Source organism: Cricetulus griseus, chromosome 2 (assembly GCF_003668045.3).
Source record: "Cricetulus griseus strain 17A/GY chromosome 2, alternate assembly CriGri-PICRH-1.0, whole genome shotgun sequence".
NCBI classification, from domain to species: Eukaryota; Metazoa; Chordata; class Mammalia; order Rodentia; family Cricetidae; genus Cricetulus; species Cricetulus griseus.
In genome coordinates, this window is record NC_048595.1 from 312525239 (window position 1) to 312543019 (window position 17781).

The 17781-nt window shown below is 42.8% G+C and overlaps 1 protein-coding gene across 1 annotated transcript in view; it reads left to right on the top strand.

Moving 5' to 3' along the window:
* Arsb (arylsulfatase B) overlaps positions 1-17781 on the top strand; it is a 149282-nt gene that overhangs the window by 64737 nt on the left and 66764 nt on the right. Inside the window, exon 5 of the mRNA XM_027401718.2 lies at positions 6309-6552. Coding sequence (XP_027257519.1) covers positions 6309-6552 — 244 coding nt within the window. The remainder of the gene's footprint in view (positions 1-6308; positions 6553-17781) is intronic.

Consider the following 17781-nt stretch of genomic DNA (forward strand, 5'->3'; position numbering starts at 1 on the left):
CCTGGGTCTTTACATGTAGATGTGGCCTGAGAAGTTTGGAGCTTTACAAAAACTTCTCTGGTAGCACCTAGGTGATATGAAACTGCTTGTTCCAGGAGCAGGGGTGAGTGAGGGGTGTGCCTTACCCAAGGCACTCGGTAAGGAACTGGAGAGCCAATTTGAATCTATCTTTGGCAGAGTTGAGTGTGTGTCCAATTCAGGCAAAGCTTGAACATGGTTAGATGAAGGTCAACCTTTTGAGCATCTGGCTTGATGGTTACTTTCTCCGAATCTTGAGATCATTGAATTTCCCTAGACCTTTAGGTAATGCTAAGACATAGACTGATTTTCCACTTTGCATCTGAGTAATGTAGAAAATAAATCCAAGAGAATAAACTATCAGTCGGGTGGTGGTGGCGGCTGTGCACACCTTTAATCCCAGTACTCAGGAGACAGAGGTAGGTGGATCTCTGTGAGTTCAAGGCCAGCCTGGCTTACAGAGTGTGTTCCAGGACTGCCAGGACAACACAGAGGGACCTTGTCTCAGAAAAACAAACAAAACAAAAGAATTAGCTATCAACCAGTAAGTTCAGCTTTGGGACAAAGAGTCTTGCCCTTTGTGGAATGGTGTTTCTTCACACCTACAAGCGTGCTCCATGTAGAGAGAAGGCTGGGTCCCCGAGAGGATGAGGAAGGTTTCTTTCTTTTCAGGTTTATGGGAGGAGGAGGTCTTGGGGAAACCTGAGCCAAAGCATCCATGGGACAAAAGACAGAAATTCAGGGTGATGTCTCAGGGTAACATCACACAGCCAAGCCACTAGATTGTGTGGGCAGGGGTCCTCCCAAGAGTTAGTGTTGTCATGGTTCCATTTCAGTTTTTATCAGCTGGATGCAGATGAGGTGCCAGTGTCATGGACTTAAATGTTTTTGCTCAGATCTTTGGCTAGCTAATGCTTTTCCATGATTTCTGACAGTTATTTTTATTCGATAATGAATAATAAAGTGAGATTTACAGTCTCCATCTGACAGCATTTGTTTTATTTTGACAGTTCCTTTCTAGACAGCAAAGGTTTTATAATTAGGTTTTGTGTCTGCCAAAATGTTGCGAGAAAAAAAAACAGCAGCTATTTCTCTGGGGGAAAAAGTCACAGTTTCTAGCCTGTGAAGCTGGAGTTGTCTTATTCTGATTTGGAAGCTTGTGTATAAGTCAGTCAGAAAATGAAACCACACTTTCTCTTGAAAATGAATTCTTAACAAGAGAAAATTAACTCTGGCCATGTAGAGGATTAGGAGGGAAAATTAGAAGTATATTTGAAATATGGTGTTTCCCCAGTCCTTGTAAAAATCTTTATCTGAACTAATTTTCACAATAGGAACTCCCTTTTCTACTGTTTTATCAGAGCATATGCATTCTTGTTGTGTAGACGTGCCACCCCCAGGGGGCGCTCAGCTTCCCTCTTCTATGGCACATCTGCAGTTGGCTTTATGGCTGAAGAAGCAGGTGGAAGTCACAGATGTGTTGATTGACAACACCTTCCTCTCAGAACAGTCTGGAGAAACCCATAGAGGAAGCCATGTGGCCAACTGGTGCTAGGCAAGCTTATTGCTAATTGCAGAAACAGTCCCCTTGCTGCCTTGGCACCTTGCCTCTTGATGTGTGGAGACTATTCAACTCGAGCACTAGCAGCAGTGGCCAGATTCGATTTACAGCCCAGGGTGTTTTCCTCTCTGACTCACTCTGTCGAACTAGGATCAGATTCCAGACACAGCTGCCCTCAGCTCCACCACCTCTGATCTCCACCATTGCTATCATCCAGTATGTTCCACGGAGCACAAACAAGTGTGTGGAACCGAGGGACGAATTAGCTGGTATTTCAAAGAACTGTGTCTGCTTGGAAAAGAGACAGTGGGCATCGCCTGTGGCACTGTACCACTTTGGTTTACAGCAGTGTAGATCCGAGAGGGAAACAGGATCTGTGCTACCCCAGCCATTCATGGCATTGGGTTGTGAGCATTCCCTTCTAGTGCATTAAAAAAAAAAAAAAAAAAAAAAAAAAAAAAAAAAAAAAAAACTACTTTTCTGAGCTCATCATCTCCCCCTTCCCTTTCCTCTCTCCAAACCCTTCCATATGCCCCTCCTTGCTCTCCTTAAAATTCAGAGCCTCTGTTTTTCATTCTGTTGGGTGTGTGTGTGTGTGTGTGTGTGTGTGTGTTCCTAACTACATAAATACAACCTGCTCAGTCTGTATAGTGCTACTTGTATGTATGTTTCAGGGATGACCACTGGTATTGGATAACTAATTGATATACTCTTCCCTGAAGACTATTTTCCCCACTCTCCGCATTCCAGGGCATTTTTGAGCACATGAAGGGTCCCCTCTTTGAAGTGTGAATCTATTGGCTATAGGAGTCTCATACTGTGCATACCAGAAGCGATGTGACATGGAGTATATTTCATAAACTTGTGTGAGTGCTTGGACCTTGAGTTTTGGGTGGGGAGAAAATGCAATATGGGATGCATAGAGATAGCTCCATTGTTCAGAGCTTTTACAGCTTTTTTGGAGGACTGGGGTTTGGTTGTGGGAATCCTCATCGCAGCTAACAACTGCTGTTTGTAACCCCAGCTCCAGGGGATCCAAAGCCTTCTTCTGGCACCTGAACACATGTACATATAAACTCACAGAAAAACACACACATACCCATATTAATTTTAATCTTAAAAAGGATGCAATGGAGTTTTAAGAAAGGGTCTTGTATGTCTTTGATATCAAATGTTGAGATCCTTTGTTACCCAGGCACATGCTGAGGAATTGTTTTCTTCCTGTAACCTAACCCAAGACCCTTCCACATCCCCGTTCATGAAACAGGAGAAGGAACCAAACATGTATGTGTCACTGACCTCGTGAGAAACTTCCATGGCAGGGGAGCCTTGAACACCTTCCCCCAATACCAGTAAAAGGCTTCCCCCAGAAGTGGCTTTCCTCCTGCTGTGTCATGGGAAGAGTGTGTTCGCTCTTTGCTGGTGCTTGTGGCTTTCTCGGGAAGATGAAGCTTTTTTAATAAGCCCACACTGCAGTAGGAAGACCTGGGGCTGTAGGGCAGAGGCCAGGGGATCAGACAGACCTCATTGCAGTCCTAGCTTTTCCATTCTCAACTGTTTTCAGTCCTCCTCCTCTTCAGATAACAAGACTGTTATAATCAGACGGTTGGAGTGATTGTGAGCATGAAGAGCAATGGCAGCCACTACTATTTATTAACATTCAGGTGCCATTAGGAGCTCTGACAAAAGAAATCATAAGTGATGCCATTTTACTCTAAAACAGGAAAGATGAAGAAACTGAGGTAGCATGTTGTCCCTGGTCACCCCGCAAGTGAGCAGCTGGTGTTAGCTATCAGTTATGTCTCTGTCCCACTGTAGACCTTAAGATCCTGTGAAATCCAAATGGTGCCTGATGTGGAGTTAATGCTTGCTAGCTTTTGAGTTCTTGCTTCCTTAGACACAGTCCCCTGTATTTACTGCTCAGCCTTCTACTGTTCTAGTCCACTGTGGTCCACTGAAATAGTAGGTGGAAAATTCCAAAATAAATAAACTCCGAGTTTTAAATTGCACTTTCTTCTGCATTAGATGTCTAGTGTAGTGAACTCTACCATCCTTCCAGTGCCTTAATCATTTGTTCATGCAACACATAGTGTGGTACCATAGTGCTAGAGAGAAATCACAGCCACGTAGCTTTTGCTTTTTAGATTGGGTCTTTCTGTATTGTTCAGGTGGGTCTCAGACTCCTGGGCTGAAAAGCATCCTGCTTCCTCAGCTGGGACAGTATGCATGTGCCCTGTGCCCTTTTTATATAACTTTTGTAACAATATGTTATCATCATTCTGTTTTATTGTTACTGATTTATCATTCTGTTATTGTTACTGATTGATACTTAATGTGCCTAACTTATAAATTGTTACTTTATGGGGCTGGAGATATGGCTCAGCAGTTAAGAGCACTGACTGCTTGCTCTTCCAAAGGACCTAGGTTTCATGGTAGCTCACAGTGGACTGTAACTCTAATTCCAGAAGTTCCAGATCAGGTGTGCATGTTGCAACGGACAAATATACATGCAAAACACCCATACACATAAAAAATCACAATTAAAAGAAATATAGGTGTGTGTAGGAAAAACCAGAGTGTGATTACCTGGGTTTCAGGTATTTACTGGATGTCTTGGGCCATTCCTCCAGGGTAAAAGAAGACTGTGTGGAACAGTCCAAGGGCTAAGTCTACCATAACCCAACCTCCTGAGGTTCATTTGGACAATAGTGTTTTTTTAAAAGCAATGTTTAAGCATCATATGCATGCAAATAAAGGTTATTTAAATATGTATATAAAATCACCTTAGCCCCTGGATACCTTGGAAACTAATATGATTCTACAAATATGATGTACAAGAAATATCACTGCTTTTTCTATAGTTCAAACTCAGTGCTTAACTTTGAGCCCTTGCCTGGCTCATAAGATACCCAGTGTCTGTCATTTTTATCACTTCTACCTTGTTTTCACCAATGTCCTTCATACCTCTGTCATCTTGGAGTAAAATCTTCTCTTCCTTGTATGGCACGCAGTGGAGCTTCCTTCAACTTGCCATCCTGTAAAGGGAGGGAATGTTTCACTTTCCCACTTAACTGTGCTGTTTGCAGGCTTGGAGAAAGTGTGACTGTCACACATAAGAAAGGGCTCAGAGCACCAGAAAGATGATTGATAATTGAGATACCAGCTTCAGTGTTACAAGTTTTTCTTTCATGATTGAACCCTTCTCTTCTTTTGTCTTCTTTTCGTTTCTCTTTCTTCTTTTCATTCTTCTCTTTCTCTCTCTCTCTCTTCTCTCTCTCTCTCTCTCTCTCTCTCTCTTTTCCTTTCTTCCTTTCTTTTTTCAAGACAGGGTTTCTCTGTGTAGCCTCGACTATCCTGGAACTACCTCTGCAGACCGGTCTGCCTCTGACTCCAGAGTGCTGGGGTTAAAGGCATGGACCACCATGTCTGGTGCTCCAGTACAGATTTTAAAAGGTTTGCTGTCCTCCTCTGACGAGCATTGAGTCACTAGCCTGAGTTTTCTTTCCATGAACCGGGTGAACGCCAGCTCTCATGTTCCTGTGCTGTACATTGTTGTCCACTGCATGTAAAATTCAAACACGGCTTTGCCTAGGCAGTTTCCACACTGCAGAACTCATAGAGGATGAAAGGGCTTTATCAGATAAGTGTCATCAAAACAGGCTTTGTCTGGTCCTGGATGGAGGACAATGTCCAGTGGGAAAGGAATGGAGAACAGAGGGAGGGGAAGAGTTTCCCCCGCTGTTCTTCAAGAGCCATTTAACAACAGTTAAATGGTTACAGTGAGCCTCCTAGTCTTGAATGTACTTTTAAGAGCTGGAAAATATACTCTGATTCACTTTTTAGTGATTGGGCCACTGGGCCACTCCTCCCCACCCTTAGGCAAAGTCCTTGGAACCCTTTCTACCACTTGGAAAGATGGGTCAGGAATAATAAAAGAATTAACGCCTGGAGCAATAGCTCAGCCCTTAAGAATGTGTACTGTTCTGCAGAAGACTTAGTTAGGTTCACAGCACCCACACAGCATGGCTCACAGCATCCATAACCTCAGCTCCAGACATCTGACACTCTCTTCTTGCTTCCACAGACACCTGAATTTTACACACATAAACACACACACATACACACACACACACACACACACACACACACACACACACATACTGAATATACAGACACATAATTAACTTTTTAAAAAGAGAGGTAGCATTGTCCTTCCCCCCCCCCAACTACCAGAGAGTCTCAAAGGTAAGAGAGGTAGCATTGTCCTTTCCCCCCTAACTACCAGAGAGTCTCAAAGGTAATGAGTTTCTATGAGCACAGGGAGCTTTGCAATGGGCACATGTTTTCTTGCTAACTCTGGGCACTTTTAAAGAGGTTGGCACCTGGGATGTTTTTAAAGGAAAACTGAGGGATTTTTCATAAGTTATTTTGAAGCAACAGTCCTTGGCTACCGAGATGAGTAACAGGAACAGAACCAGTCCAAGGCTGACATTTACTGGATGGATGTTTTTTCGGGAGTATTCTTGTGTAAGGTCACAATAACCTTGCCCCACCCCCAAGACTGTGGTCCTGAGCTTGTTCTCATCATGTGTGGCATGTGTGTATGAGCGTCCCCTCCTTCATAGCCTCAGCTGCACCGATTATGTTTTTTTGTCTATTAGGACTTGACACAAGTGACTCCATTTTGATATCTTTAGTGCACTCATGCCCAGGCTTATCTGTGTTTCAGACAATGGTGGGCAGACTCTGTCTGGGGGCAACAACTGGCCGCTTCGAGGAAGGAAATGGACCCTGTGGGAAGGAGGCATCCGTGGAGTGGGCTTTGTGGCAAGCCCCTTGCTGAAACAAAAAGGCGTGAAGAGCCGGGAGCTCATCCACATCTCGGATTGGCTCCCGACACTGGTGAATCTGGCTGGCGGAAGCACCTATGGGACCAAGCCTCTGGATGGCTTCGATGTGTGGAGAACCATCAGGTACCTGCATGTCTCTCCCCACTCTCTGCCAGCAAATTAATATGGTTAATGGAGAATAATCATTTCCCTTTGTAAGATGACAGTTCAGCTGAGACATACATGACCACCCCCTTATAAAAAGAAATGAAATGCCTTTCAGATATTGTCATTACGTGTATTTTTAAATATTACATTTGGGATTTTGGTTCTGTGTTTTATACAAAGGACAGGATTCTCCTGTAGAAGGTCTTTAAGGCTGAGAAGATTTTCTTGGTGCAGGATAGAGCATGGCTGGCCTCCTGCAGGATGTCCAGGCTTCTACCCTATTGCCATCTAGAAAAATGGAGGACTCAATGGAAAGGAAAGCATGGGATAGGAGCCTGGAGACACTGTACAGTCTATAGAACTAAGCTTAGGCCCACTCACTAGTAAGTATTTTATGAGTACCTACTACATAATGCTCTGTCCTAGGTTCTGGAAAATTAGAAGTAAACAACTCAGGCAAAACCCTGGCTCTCAAGAAGCTTGTGTTGTGGCAGGGGTGAGGAATCAAGATATTGAACCAGGAAAAGATAATTTCAGGTCCTTTAGGAGGAGATAAGAAGTGTGAAGGAGATAAATGGTGTATTCTGAGAGTGAGGGACACCGTGCAGGAGCAGGACCTGTCCTTAGCTGTAGAGATGGCAGCCGTCCTGCCTGTTTCTCTCCCACAGTGTGAAAATGTGACCTGTGAGGAAAGGAGGCACATGCCCTGGGGGATGGGAAGTGCTTCCTTGGCGTATGGGTTGGAAACCTTGTGTGCGGTATCTGTGTTCAGCATATTTTATAACATATATATCTGTGGTTTGCTACCTAGATCTAGTTTATACATAAAATTACATATATCAGAAATACAAACAGTACTTCAGTAAAAACATTACTGAAGCAACAAAATGGATAGTACTGTGTTTCTCAAGCTAATCGGTGTAACAAGCTCTGTTTGGGGGTGGCTGATTGAGTGTCCTCCTTGTGAACCACTGCATATTTTTCTTTTTTTCATCTATGATTTTCCAAGTTCAAAATAGTCATGTTTCAGGTTTCTACTCAAAGGAAACACACAGCAGAGGACTCAGGGGTGAAGAGCCATGATGTACATGGTTCATTAAAAGATTGTGTATATGTGTGACTATTGGGGCAGGGGACTCCAACAGACTCCAGTATAAGCAATATGAGAAGATGGGTAAGGAGCATAGATGTTCTTTTACACTGATTTTTATAAATTTTTATGAATTTGAAATTATTTCCAAATAAATTTTTAAATATAAAGGTCTGGTGATATTTGGCGTACATTTCTATGACTAAGCATATCTGAATGGATCAGATCATGGCAGTCTTACTTACATGAGTTTCTGACTCTCCCAAGTCACCTGTCTCCAGTGCTCCTAGCTGACCGCTGGCCTCTGTACTCACTGGTGACACCTACCCAGTCCCTAGTTGGTAATCCAAAGTTATAGTGCCAACAATCTTCACGTACACTAATTGAACCTACCCCTGACTACTGGGCATATAGCTTATTTCATTTCTTTTTCCCCTTTGTTTTTCTTTTCTTTCTTTTCTTTCTTTTTCCTTTCTTTTTTCCTCCCTTCCTTCCATCCTTCCTTCCTTACTTCCTTCCTTCCTTCCTTCCTTCCTTCTTTCTTCTTTTTGAGAAAGTGTTTCTCTCTTTAGCCCTTGGCTGTCCTATAACTTACTCTGTAGACCAGACTGGCCTCAAACTCACAGAGATCCACTTGCGTCTGCCTACCAAGTGCTCAGATTAAAGGCATGCATCACCACCATCCAACTATTTATTTTCTTTTTAATATTCCTGTTTTTTCTATAATCATTCTAATATTTAAGAACTAGGGAAGTGAGATATCTCAGGAGATAAAGGTGTTAGCTGCACTGACAACCTGAGTTTGATCCCCTCCACCCATATGTTACGAAGAGAAAACCAATTCCCATAAGTTGTCCTCCTCCAACATGCACACACACACACACACACACACACACACACACACACACACACACACACACACTATGGCCTATACACTCTTTCAAACCCCTCCACACTAGGTAGGTAGATAGATAGATAGATAGATAGATAGATAGATAGATAGATAGATAGGTAGATAGATGTAGTTAATTTTCTAAGTTAGGTTTTAGAATGATATCATTCCATGCAGAGGATGTTTGCCAGCCATTAATGAGGGAACAATGAAGCTGAAAGCCAAGCCCTCCTGCTTCTCTAAGCACAGTACCTCCTCTAGGAGGAAGTACTAGGGGGAGGTGTCAGCTCTTCCAAACCCAAGGAAGTCTGATTCTGTCAACTCTGTAGAACTTTGCTTAAATGATTCTGCTTCTCCAAGTTTCAGGTTTTCCCCTGGGGAATGTATAAAAATTTAAGGCTCACATTTCAAGCAGCAAAATTAAAAGGATTGACCCATTTTTCAACTTTTCAACTAGAGATAATCCTTAAACAATGCTGAGTCTAAGGTCACCCCTGCACAGCCAAAAATGCATACTTAGTTTTAAAACTTCCCAATTAAAAACTTCCCAATTAACATCCTTATTAACAGGTATTTGAAGTTAGTAGGCTAAAAATATAAAAACAAAAGCCCTTCTAAACTTTCATTAAAGATTAAAAATGAAATTACTTTAAAAAAAAACTCAGTTTGACCATTTCAGAAACAATATACAAAGGCATGTTGAGAAAAACAAAGCCTTATTATATTATGTCCAAGAATAAACATCTTTAAGTAAAAATGATTATAATAAAAAACCCACAGTGCATCAACAGAGTGGGCAGTTTTGGTTATCTGTCAGCAGACGGAAGACCAGCCCTGTCTCTTAGTCCATTCTTTCCTCATCCTGGGTTTGCCTGTTTTCTTCTTGGTAGACGACGGTAGAGATGGTAACTGGCTCTTTTCTCTGTCTTGCTCTCTTCATCGTTGGGAGTGGATAAGCCCATAGCTGGCAGGGCAGCTGTTTCTGTCACCTTTGCTCCAGGGATCGAAGCTGCAGGTAGCTATGTCTCTGGGATGCTAACCCGAGGCTTCATCACCCTGGTTTTCCTTGTCCTCTCAAGGCTGTCTGGAGAGGGAGTTCTGCAGTGTGATGGTCTGTAATCTCCAGCCATGCATAGCCCGTGACACTGGCTTACCTGGCTGTGTGGTACCCTGACTGTCAGTAATCTCCATCACTTTGGCCTGCACAGGAAGGTTGGCACATGAGGTGGTCACCATGAGGTTGATGTATATAGTAAGTGGGGACCTTCACCTGAATTAGGGCCAGCATTGCTGGTCCTAGACTTAGAGAGTTCTCTGTGAGCCCCACTCCATTCCTTTCTGTTGTCTGTGCTCACTCTTGATAATGCGATGAGTATGAAGGACTATAGATGTGGATGACACAGGATGCAACTATCATCTGTTACCTTAAATTGGAGCTCAATTGGTGCCACTCTTGTCTGCTACCCCCTACTTCCCCGCCTCCCACTATTCAGCCCGCACAGCCTGCACTGCACACTATTTCCTGGGTTGTTCTTTACGTTGGGCTGGAGCTAATCCATATTCCTTAGTGCCACTCCTGTTGATGCAAATACAGTCAGTTCTTATACTGAATCATTTGACTGTTCCCCAAACCTTTGTGCTAAAGTGTCCCACCATCAAGTGTTCCCACATAAGACTCCTGCACCCCTGTGTGGTGCACAGATTATTGACTGCAGTGCTGAGAGTGGGGGTGACAGACAAGCCTGTCTGCTTCACTGCTCTCAGATGTGATGAGAGGGGACTGTCACTCACCTCTTCTACCCATTACTGGGCTCTCTGGGTTCTGCTCTCCATGTGTAACTGTCTATTACATTATAAGCAGCTTGCTATTGTCCAGAAAAGCCTTAACAGTGACTTAGCAATCAAACAACACATTTTGTACTATATGTATTAGATGTCATAAAAATATGCCAAAGGACTACAACAGAACACTTTTTATCGTCATTGCCAACTTGTGACAGTTTGAAAAAAATTGCCTAGAAATTTGGAAATTTCTTTTTTTAAACCCAATATTTGTCCTTTAAAAGGTTCATTCAGGGGTAGTGATGTAGTTCAGTGGTAAAGTGACTGTTTCGTATGCACAGGACTCTGGTTCAATCCTCAGTAACACATATACCACACACACACACACACACACACACACACATACACACACACACCCCGCACGCACGCACGCACCCCCCCACACACACGCACACGCGCACACAAATATATTTTTCATCACTTTCTGCATATTTTCCTCATTTAACAGGTTTGAAATTAATTATGCTAAAGAAAAATACTCATTTTATAAGCAATTGCTGTATATAACCAGTTTTCATTATGTCATCCAGCTACTCCTATCACATATTAATTGGTGAAGGCTCCTTGAATTGCTAAACCATTACCTTAACTTTCAAAAAAGATTTGTTATTTATTTTTATTTCCATGTGAATGAATGTAAATTCACTGCTTGTGTGCAATGTCCATGGAGATCAGAGGAGGGCATCAGATCCTCCGAAACAGGGGTTAGAGATGTGAGCTGCCATGTGGGTGCTGGGAACAAAACTCAGGTCCTTTACCAAGCAGAAAGTGCTCTTAACCACTGATCTATTTCTCCAGCACTAGCCTCAAATTTTTACCTGATATTTTAATAAATAATACTAAAATGAACTATTCCCACATAAAATCTTTGCCTGCATTTAGGATTTTTCTTTATAAATAAATTATTTTAAATTAATTGTGTTAAAGAAAACTGACCACTTTATAGACAATGGCTATATATAATCATACTGTTCTCCAAGAAGGCTACACTCCTATTGCATGATGAATAGAAATACTCATTTTCATCACAGCCTTTCTTATGCAGTCTTTAGAAAAGATCTTAAATGTTTTTTTTCATTTGTATTTTCTCTTTTGAAAGTATATGCTTTTACTTTTCTAGAAGTATTTTTCATGTGTATCATGTACATACCTGCTTCACATGGAGGTCAGAAGAGGGCATCAGGTCTCCTGGAACTGGAGTTACAGATGGTTATAAACCACCATGTGGGTGCTGAGAACTGAACCCAGGTCCTCTGCAAGAACTTCAAGTGCACTTAACTGCTAAGCCACAACCTCACAATTCACGACTTATGTGGAAGAAAAACCACAAAACTCAGAAGAAAAATCTAAATGAATACCAAGCACACATCTGAGAAACATATGTAGATTTCTGAACAAAAAAAGCAAGAAAAGCTGATCTCACTGAGAGACATAAGCAAGTCAGACTTAGTACACACACATAGGAAAATATGAAAAAAAAAACATCTGGGCAATTCTACATCTCACTTGTTTCCTTAATGCAACACATAAAAAATTTTATGATGAAAAGGGAATAAAAACATCCGAGCACAGCAACACAGACTTCAGTTCATGTTTGTCAGCAACTTTAAATGGGACAGTCACTGAGGCTGACAGAGAAGGAAGAAAAGCCAGGCACACAATAATCAGGATCCTGAAGCAGCTGGATGGCAGCTTTCAGGCTAGCCGGGGCTACACAGTGAGCTCTTGTCTCAAAAAAAAAAAAAAAAAAAAAGAGGCTCTAGAAACATGACTCGGTGGATGCTCGAAGTATAAACATGAAGGCCCGAGTTCAGATCCTCAGGACTCATAGCAGCGCCAGGGTTCATGGCAGTCTGCCTATAATCCTAGTGTGCAGGAGCTGGCGACACAGGGCATCCCTGAAACAAACTGACTAGGAAGACAAGCTGAATCCAAAAGCTAGGGGTTCTGTGAGATCCCTTGCTTCAGTGCATAAGCTAGAGAACAACAGAGGATGACAACTAATGCCAACCTGTGGCTTCCACAAACAGATGCATTCACACACCCATGCATGACAGGCACACATGCAAATTAAGTAAAAAAAAATATGAACAAGGTAAATTTGCTTGGTTCTGACGTGGTCACACTGTGGCGTGCTTGGCGCTGAGTCAGTATTTTTGTTTTGTTTTGTGGCGGAAATGTACACTGTGGTTCTGTGGTGTGTTTTAAGCATTCTGAGAAAATTCCTTTGTTCCTGACCCACTGGGGCTATTATTTTTGGCGAAGTGCACATCATGGATGCTCATCTGTATCACCAGATTTGGGGTTATAAACCTGAATTTCATTTTTAAGACTATCTCGATCAGGAGTGGCCATTACAAGTCTGGCCTCTATGTGCTTCTGCCTGCAGGGAAACTGGCCACCCTTATCTCCATGCTGTATTTCTTCGGCACTAGAGTGTTCTCTCAGCAATCAGCCCTTAGGGAGCCGAGCTCTGCGTCCTTCAGGACTGTTCCCAGAAGGATGTGGCCCATGTGTGCTGTATCATAGAAGAGTGGGGTTTCCGTTTGTGTTGTTTTTAAGTCAGGTTTGTCCCCACAGTTTAATCAAACATTTCCAGGCTTGCTCTGCAGAAAACCCAGCAAATTCCTATTCAGTCAGTGAAGAATGACTCCCAATCGTATCATTTCAGGACAAAAGTTCCTGAGAAAAACAACAAAACTGTTTCTACCCCTGGCTCTACTCAGGTCTTGCCACATCAGTGGCAGGGCACTTTGCACTTGGCAGCAGGTACAGAAAGTGGCCAGTCACACTGGTGTCGGAGCCGCCTTCCCAACTCAGCAAAAGCAAGTGGCCAGCCAAGGGTCAGAGACTCAATCAGTGCCCAGAGCACGGCAGTTTTGTTTTGTTTTTTTTCCAGGCATGGAAAAACCATTTTTTAAGACGATAGCAGCTTTTTCAACTTTGAGCAGAGGCGCGTGAAATGGGCATGACAGTTAATGGATGGCAATCAGCACTGGCCAGTGCAGAGGTCTACCTCAATGCATGGACATCAGTTCCTCTTAGACTTGCTTTAAAATGTTTAGAGGAACGATAGAGGTCTAGGGTTGTCCTAGTTTGCTTTCTGTTGCTGTGATAAAACACTCTGACCAAAAACAACTGGGGAAGGAAGGGGTTGTTTGGTCTCCACTTGCAGGTTCCAATCTATCATTGAGGGAAATCAGGGCAAGAAGGTGAATCTGAAACCATGCTTGTTGCTTGCTAGGTACTCTCTGGATCATGTTTCACAAGCTTCCTTATACAGCCTAGCACCACTTTCCTAGGGATGGTGCTGCCCACAGTGAGCCTGGCCCTTCTGCATCAGTTATTAATCAAGACAACACTCCAGACATGCCCTTGGGCCAACCAGGCAATTCTGCAATGGAAGCTTTCCTCTCAACCTGGCCTGTGCCAGGTTGACAGTTAAAGCTAACAAGGGCAGTGATGTTGCTTTCAATAGAGCAGTTTCCCTTCCATCCAGGAGCACACATCATTTCTATGGGACCCAAGTTTCTCTAGGCTCTTTCCAACATTGTGTGTATTTTTGCCTTTACACCAATAAGCAGCTTACAGGCTGCTTCAAGACATTGTATAAGATTTGATGGCAAAAAGGGAGACCAAAGGATTTACATTTTATTTGCTTTCTTTATGCATTTGCTCTTCAGTTAATCTTAACGTAAGACAGAATCAGAGCTTGGAGCATAATGGTAGGAATGTGCTTTTCCCTTTCCCATCCATGGACACTGCTTCTGTGTATGACACCCAACGTCAAATGACAGTTAATTATTAACTGCTGGTGTCCAATGTCTTAAAAACTTACCGTGTTGTGCTCAAGGCATTTTTACCTTCCACTAGCAGTTCAAGAAGAAAGTTATAGGAAAACAGTTGTTTTAACTTCGGTACACAGGCTGCACCTTAATCTACTGCTATTTCAACCACCAATTGAAACTCCAAAGTCATCAGCCTGATTCTCTAGTGGGGGTCCTGGCTACTCAGGTGGAAGCCTGGTGGAAATTCTGCTCCCACAGGAACCTGCACTGTCACTGCCACTAGAGGTGCTTTAGCTTGATGGGGTTGTCCTTCTGTATATGTTTATCTTATTGGTTGATGAATAAAACACTGTTGGCCAATAGGGCAGCAAGATAGGTGGGACTAGGAGATGAGGAGGATTCTGGGAAATGTAGGCAGAATCAGTCACCAAGTAGGACTTGAGAGGAGTAACAGAGCCAGACTTTTTCTCCGGTAAGAGAAGGCCACATGGAAATACTTAGATTAATAGAAATGGGTTGATAATTAAGACAGAGCTAGCCAATAAGAAGCTCAAGCCAACAGTCAATAGTATTATAGTTAATATAAGTCTTGTGTGTTCATTTGGGGCTGACACGGCTCCAGGACCAGGCTGGCAGGAAAGAACTCCTGTAACTAAATCTCTATCATTCTAATTATGAATAAGACTTGAGATTCAAAGGCTGGGGTGAAAACCTCCAAGCTCAGAGAGGCTGAGTAGCAAATAGCTAAATCTCTCTCTTTGTTGGCATCCATGGAAGACCCATGCTTCTGCTTCTCCAAACCAGAAAAACCTGTGCCACTCAAAACCCCACTCTACTACGACCTGTGTCTCTCTATCTCTCCCAGAAGCCCTCTGGGGATCTACGATTGCTTTCTGTCAACTAGTTGCTAGTGCAGCCTCCTGATCCAAGGTTAATTCTATTCAATTAATGCAAATGCAAACTTGGGGTTCACAGTTTGACTGAATGTACCCCGAAATCACTTGCCTCCCCACCCCGCCAGCATCACTGATACCATGAAGTCCATTAGTCCCTGAGCCAGAGCAAAGAACCTCTTCTTCTTATTCTTCATTCTCAATAGCATTACAGCCAGATGGATACTGAATAGTATTTCCTGGGACTGGTCCTGGGATCTGTGTCACAAAGTGAGTGCCTGCCTCACTGTTGTCATCACTGCCCTCTGAGTATATTTAAATATGGGCTAGGTTTATCAGTGGCTTCTTGTTCATTGTATTTCTTTTACACAGTTTTCTGGACAAGTCATACCTTTTCACAAATTAGTTTACGAAGTTATCAGAAAAGCTCCTTATGAATTGGACTGAGTAAGATTAGACTTGTAAATTAATTCAGGAAGCTTGGACATATTTGTTCTTAACAGTTGTCTCCTATCTTACTGGTGCTGTCAGCATTTACATTTTTTTCTATATTTTATTTTGAATAGATTCTCTCAATAAGCTGTTTTGCCTGTCAGTTATCCATCACTACAATAAAATATGTGACACAAACAACTCAATGTAAGTCTGTATGACTTCTCTTGGTTCCTGGTTTCAGAGTGCTCCATTCATGACCTCTTGGACTTTAAGAGAAGAATGACCACCATGATAACAGGAGTGTGTGAATGAGGCAGCTGTTCACTACATAGCAGCCAGTAGCAAGAAGGGGACATGACCAAGCCATAGCTTTCAAATGCCCTTGCTTAGACACTCATGTCTTCAAATGAGACCCCACCCTCCAGGCTTCATTCATCTCCCAGTGGTCTCATCAGATTTTGGATCTGTCAATGGATTAAACCATTTGTTTAGGTCAGAATCACCAAGTTTAATATTTTCTGAAAATACCTTGGAAGACACACTAGTCTTCTAGACATTTTTTAACCTAATTAGGTTCACAATCAGGATTAGTTATTACAATCTTCAAGTTTATTGTTTTTCTCTCCAAGTCCACTCTTCAGTCAGTTACATCTGATATGTTTTTCAACTCTCACTTTAGTGCTTTTGCTCCTAAAAGTCTAGCCCAGGTCTTTTAACTCTGTTTAACTCCTTGAACACAAAAAATGTCGTCATCATAGTGAGATTAGCAAGGATACTGATCCCAGCATACATGTCAGTTCCGTGTGGTTGTGACTAGTTGATTATTCCCTTTACGGATCATCTTCCCATTTGATCTTGGATTCTGTGTCAGCACCACAAGTTTACTTTGGTGGCTGCCAAGCCTTTCTGTGTTCTTATGGGTCTTCTTGCCTTGTTCAGAAATGTAGTTGTTACTACATTAGTTTGAGTATTGCTTTTCTGAAAAATACTTCTAAATTTTACGCTTGGAGAATTTCATACATGTGCACCATGTATTTTCATCATGTCTACCCCTCACTGCCCCGGACTCCCAGATCCCCATTACCACAGCCCATCTCTCAACACCTCATTATCCTCCCTGCTTTCTATAACCCACTGAGTCCAATTAGTTCTGTCTGTATGCTCATGGGTGTAGGGCCCTCCATTGGAGCATGGCCAACCTACCAGGGCCACACTGCTGAAGACAGCTGACTCTCCCTCCCCTGGCAGATATCAGTTAGAGGTGGGGCCTCATGAGTTCCTCCCCCAGCCATGCTGGAATGTTGACTGGTTTGATTTTGTGCAAGTCTTAGGCAGGCAGCCACCCCTGCTGTGAGTTTGTGACAGCAACAGTACTTATATCCAGTAGTACTTCACAGCCTCTGCTCTTCCAGTCTTTCCGCCCTCTCTTCTGCAGTGTTCCCTGAGCCTTGAGGGGAGGGGTGAGATAGAGACAGCACATTTGAGATAAGCTTGTAGGTACAATAAAGGCACAGATATTGTGGAGGTAACCAACTACTTTCTGATTGAGTTTCCAGCCTACTCAGTAGGACAGAACTCATACCTAGCACTGTAAACATGACCAAGAACCCATGTTGGCGAGATCATAAGCCCTAGATGAGAATCTGCTATTATTATTTTGCTACATGGACATAATATCAAATTGCCTTCATCTCATACCCATAGATTAATGCAGCTCCCCACCCTCATCAGAGAAGCTTCTTTTTCCAGTGATTGGCAGCTAATATTAAGTAATGCTCCTGTGACTTAGTTACTCATGCCTGGGACAGTACTTATTTATTCTAGGGCCAGTACTGAGTGAAAAACCTTCTGTGCCCATTGCTGGATGAGCTAAAGCATTTCCAATCGATAACACCATGTGCTGTTCTCACCCAGGGTGAATGCTGAACAATGTCCCTGTCAACTTTTAAGCTGGGTCTCTCCCTGGTAGTAAGTAGTAGTTAGCAATGCTCTAAGGGATCCTCTACAAAGTTCCCAGGTTCTACTTGTGTAGCTAAGGGATCCTCTACAAAGTTCCCAGGTTCTATTTGTGTAGCTTTCTTTTCTCTGGAACTCTCTTTCTTGGACTCTTTAGATTTCTAACTATGTCTCTTCAACTCAGGGAGTCTCCCAGGCCTCCTCAGTTGCCTTTCATCCACCAGCACTTGGAAACATCCTCAGGCTAGATCAGTCACATGGCTTAGCTTGTCCCACCTGTTAGGCATCATTGCCCTTTGACTGATATGA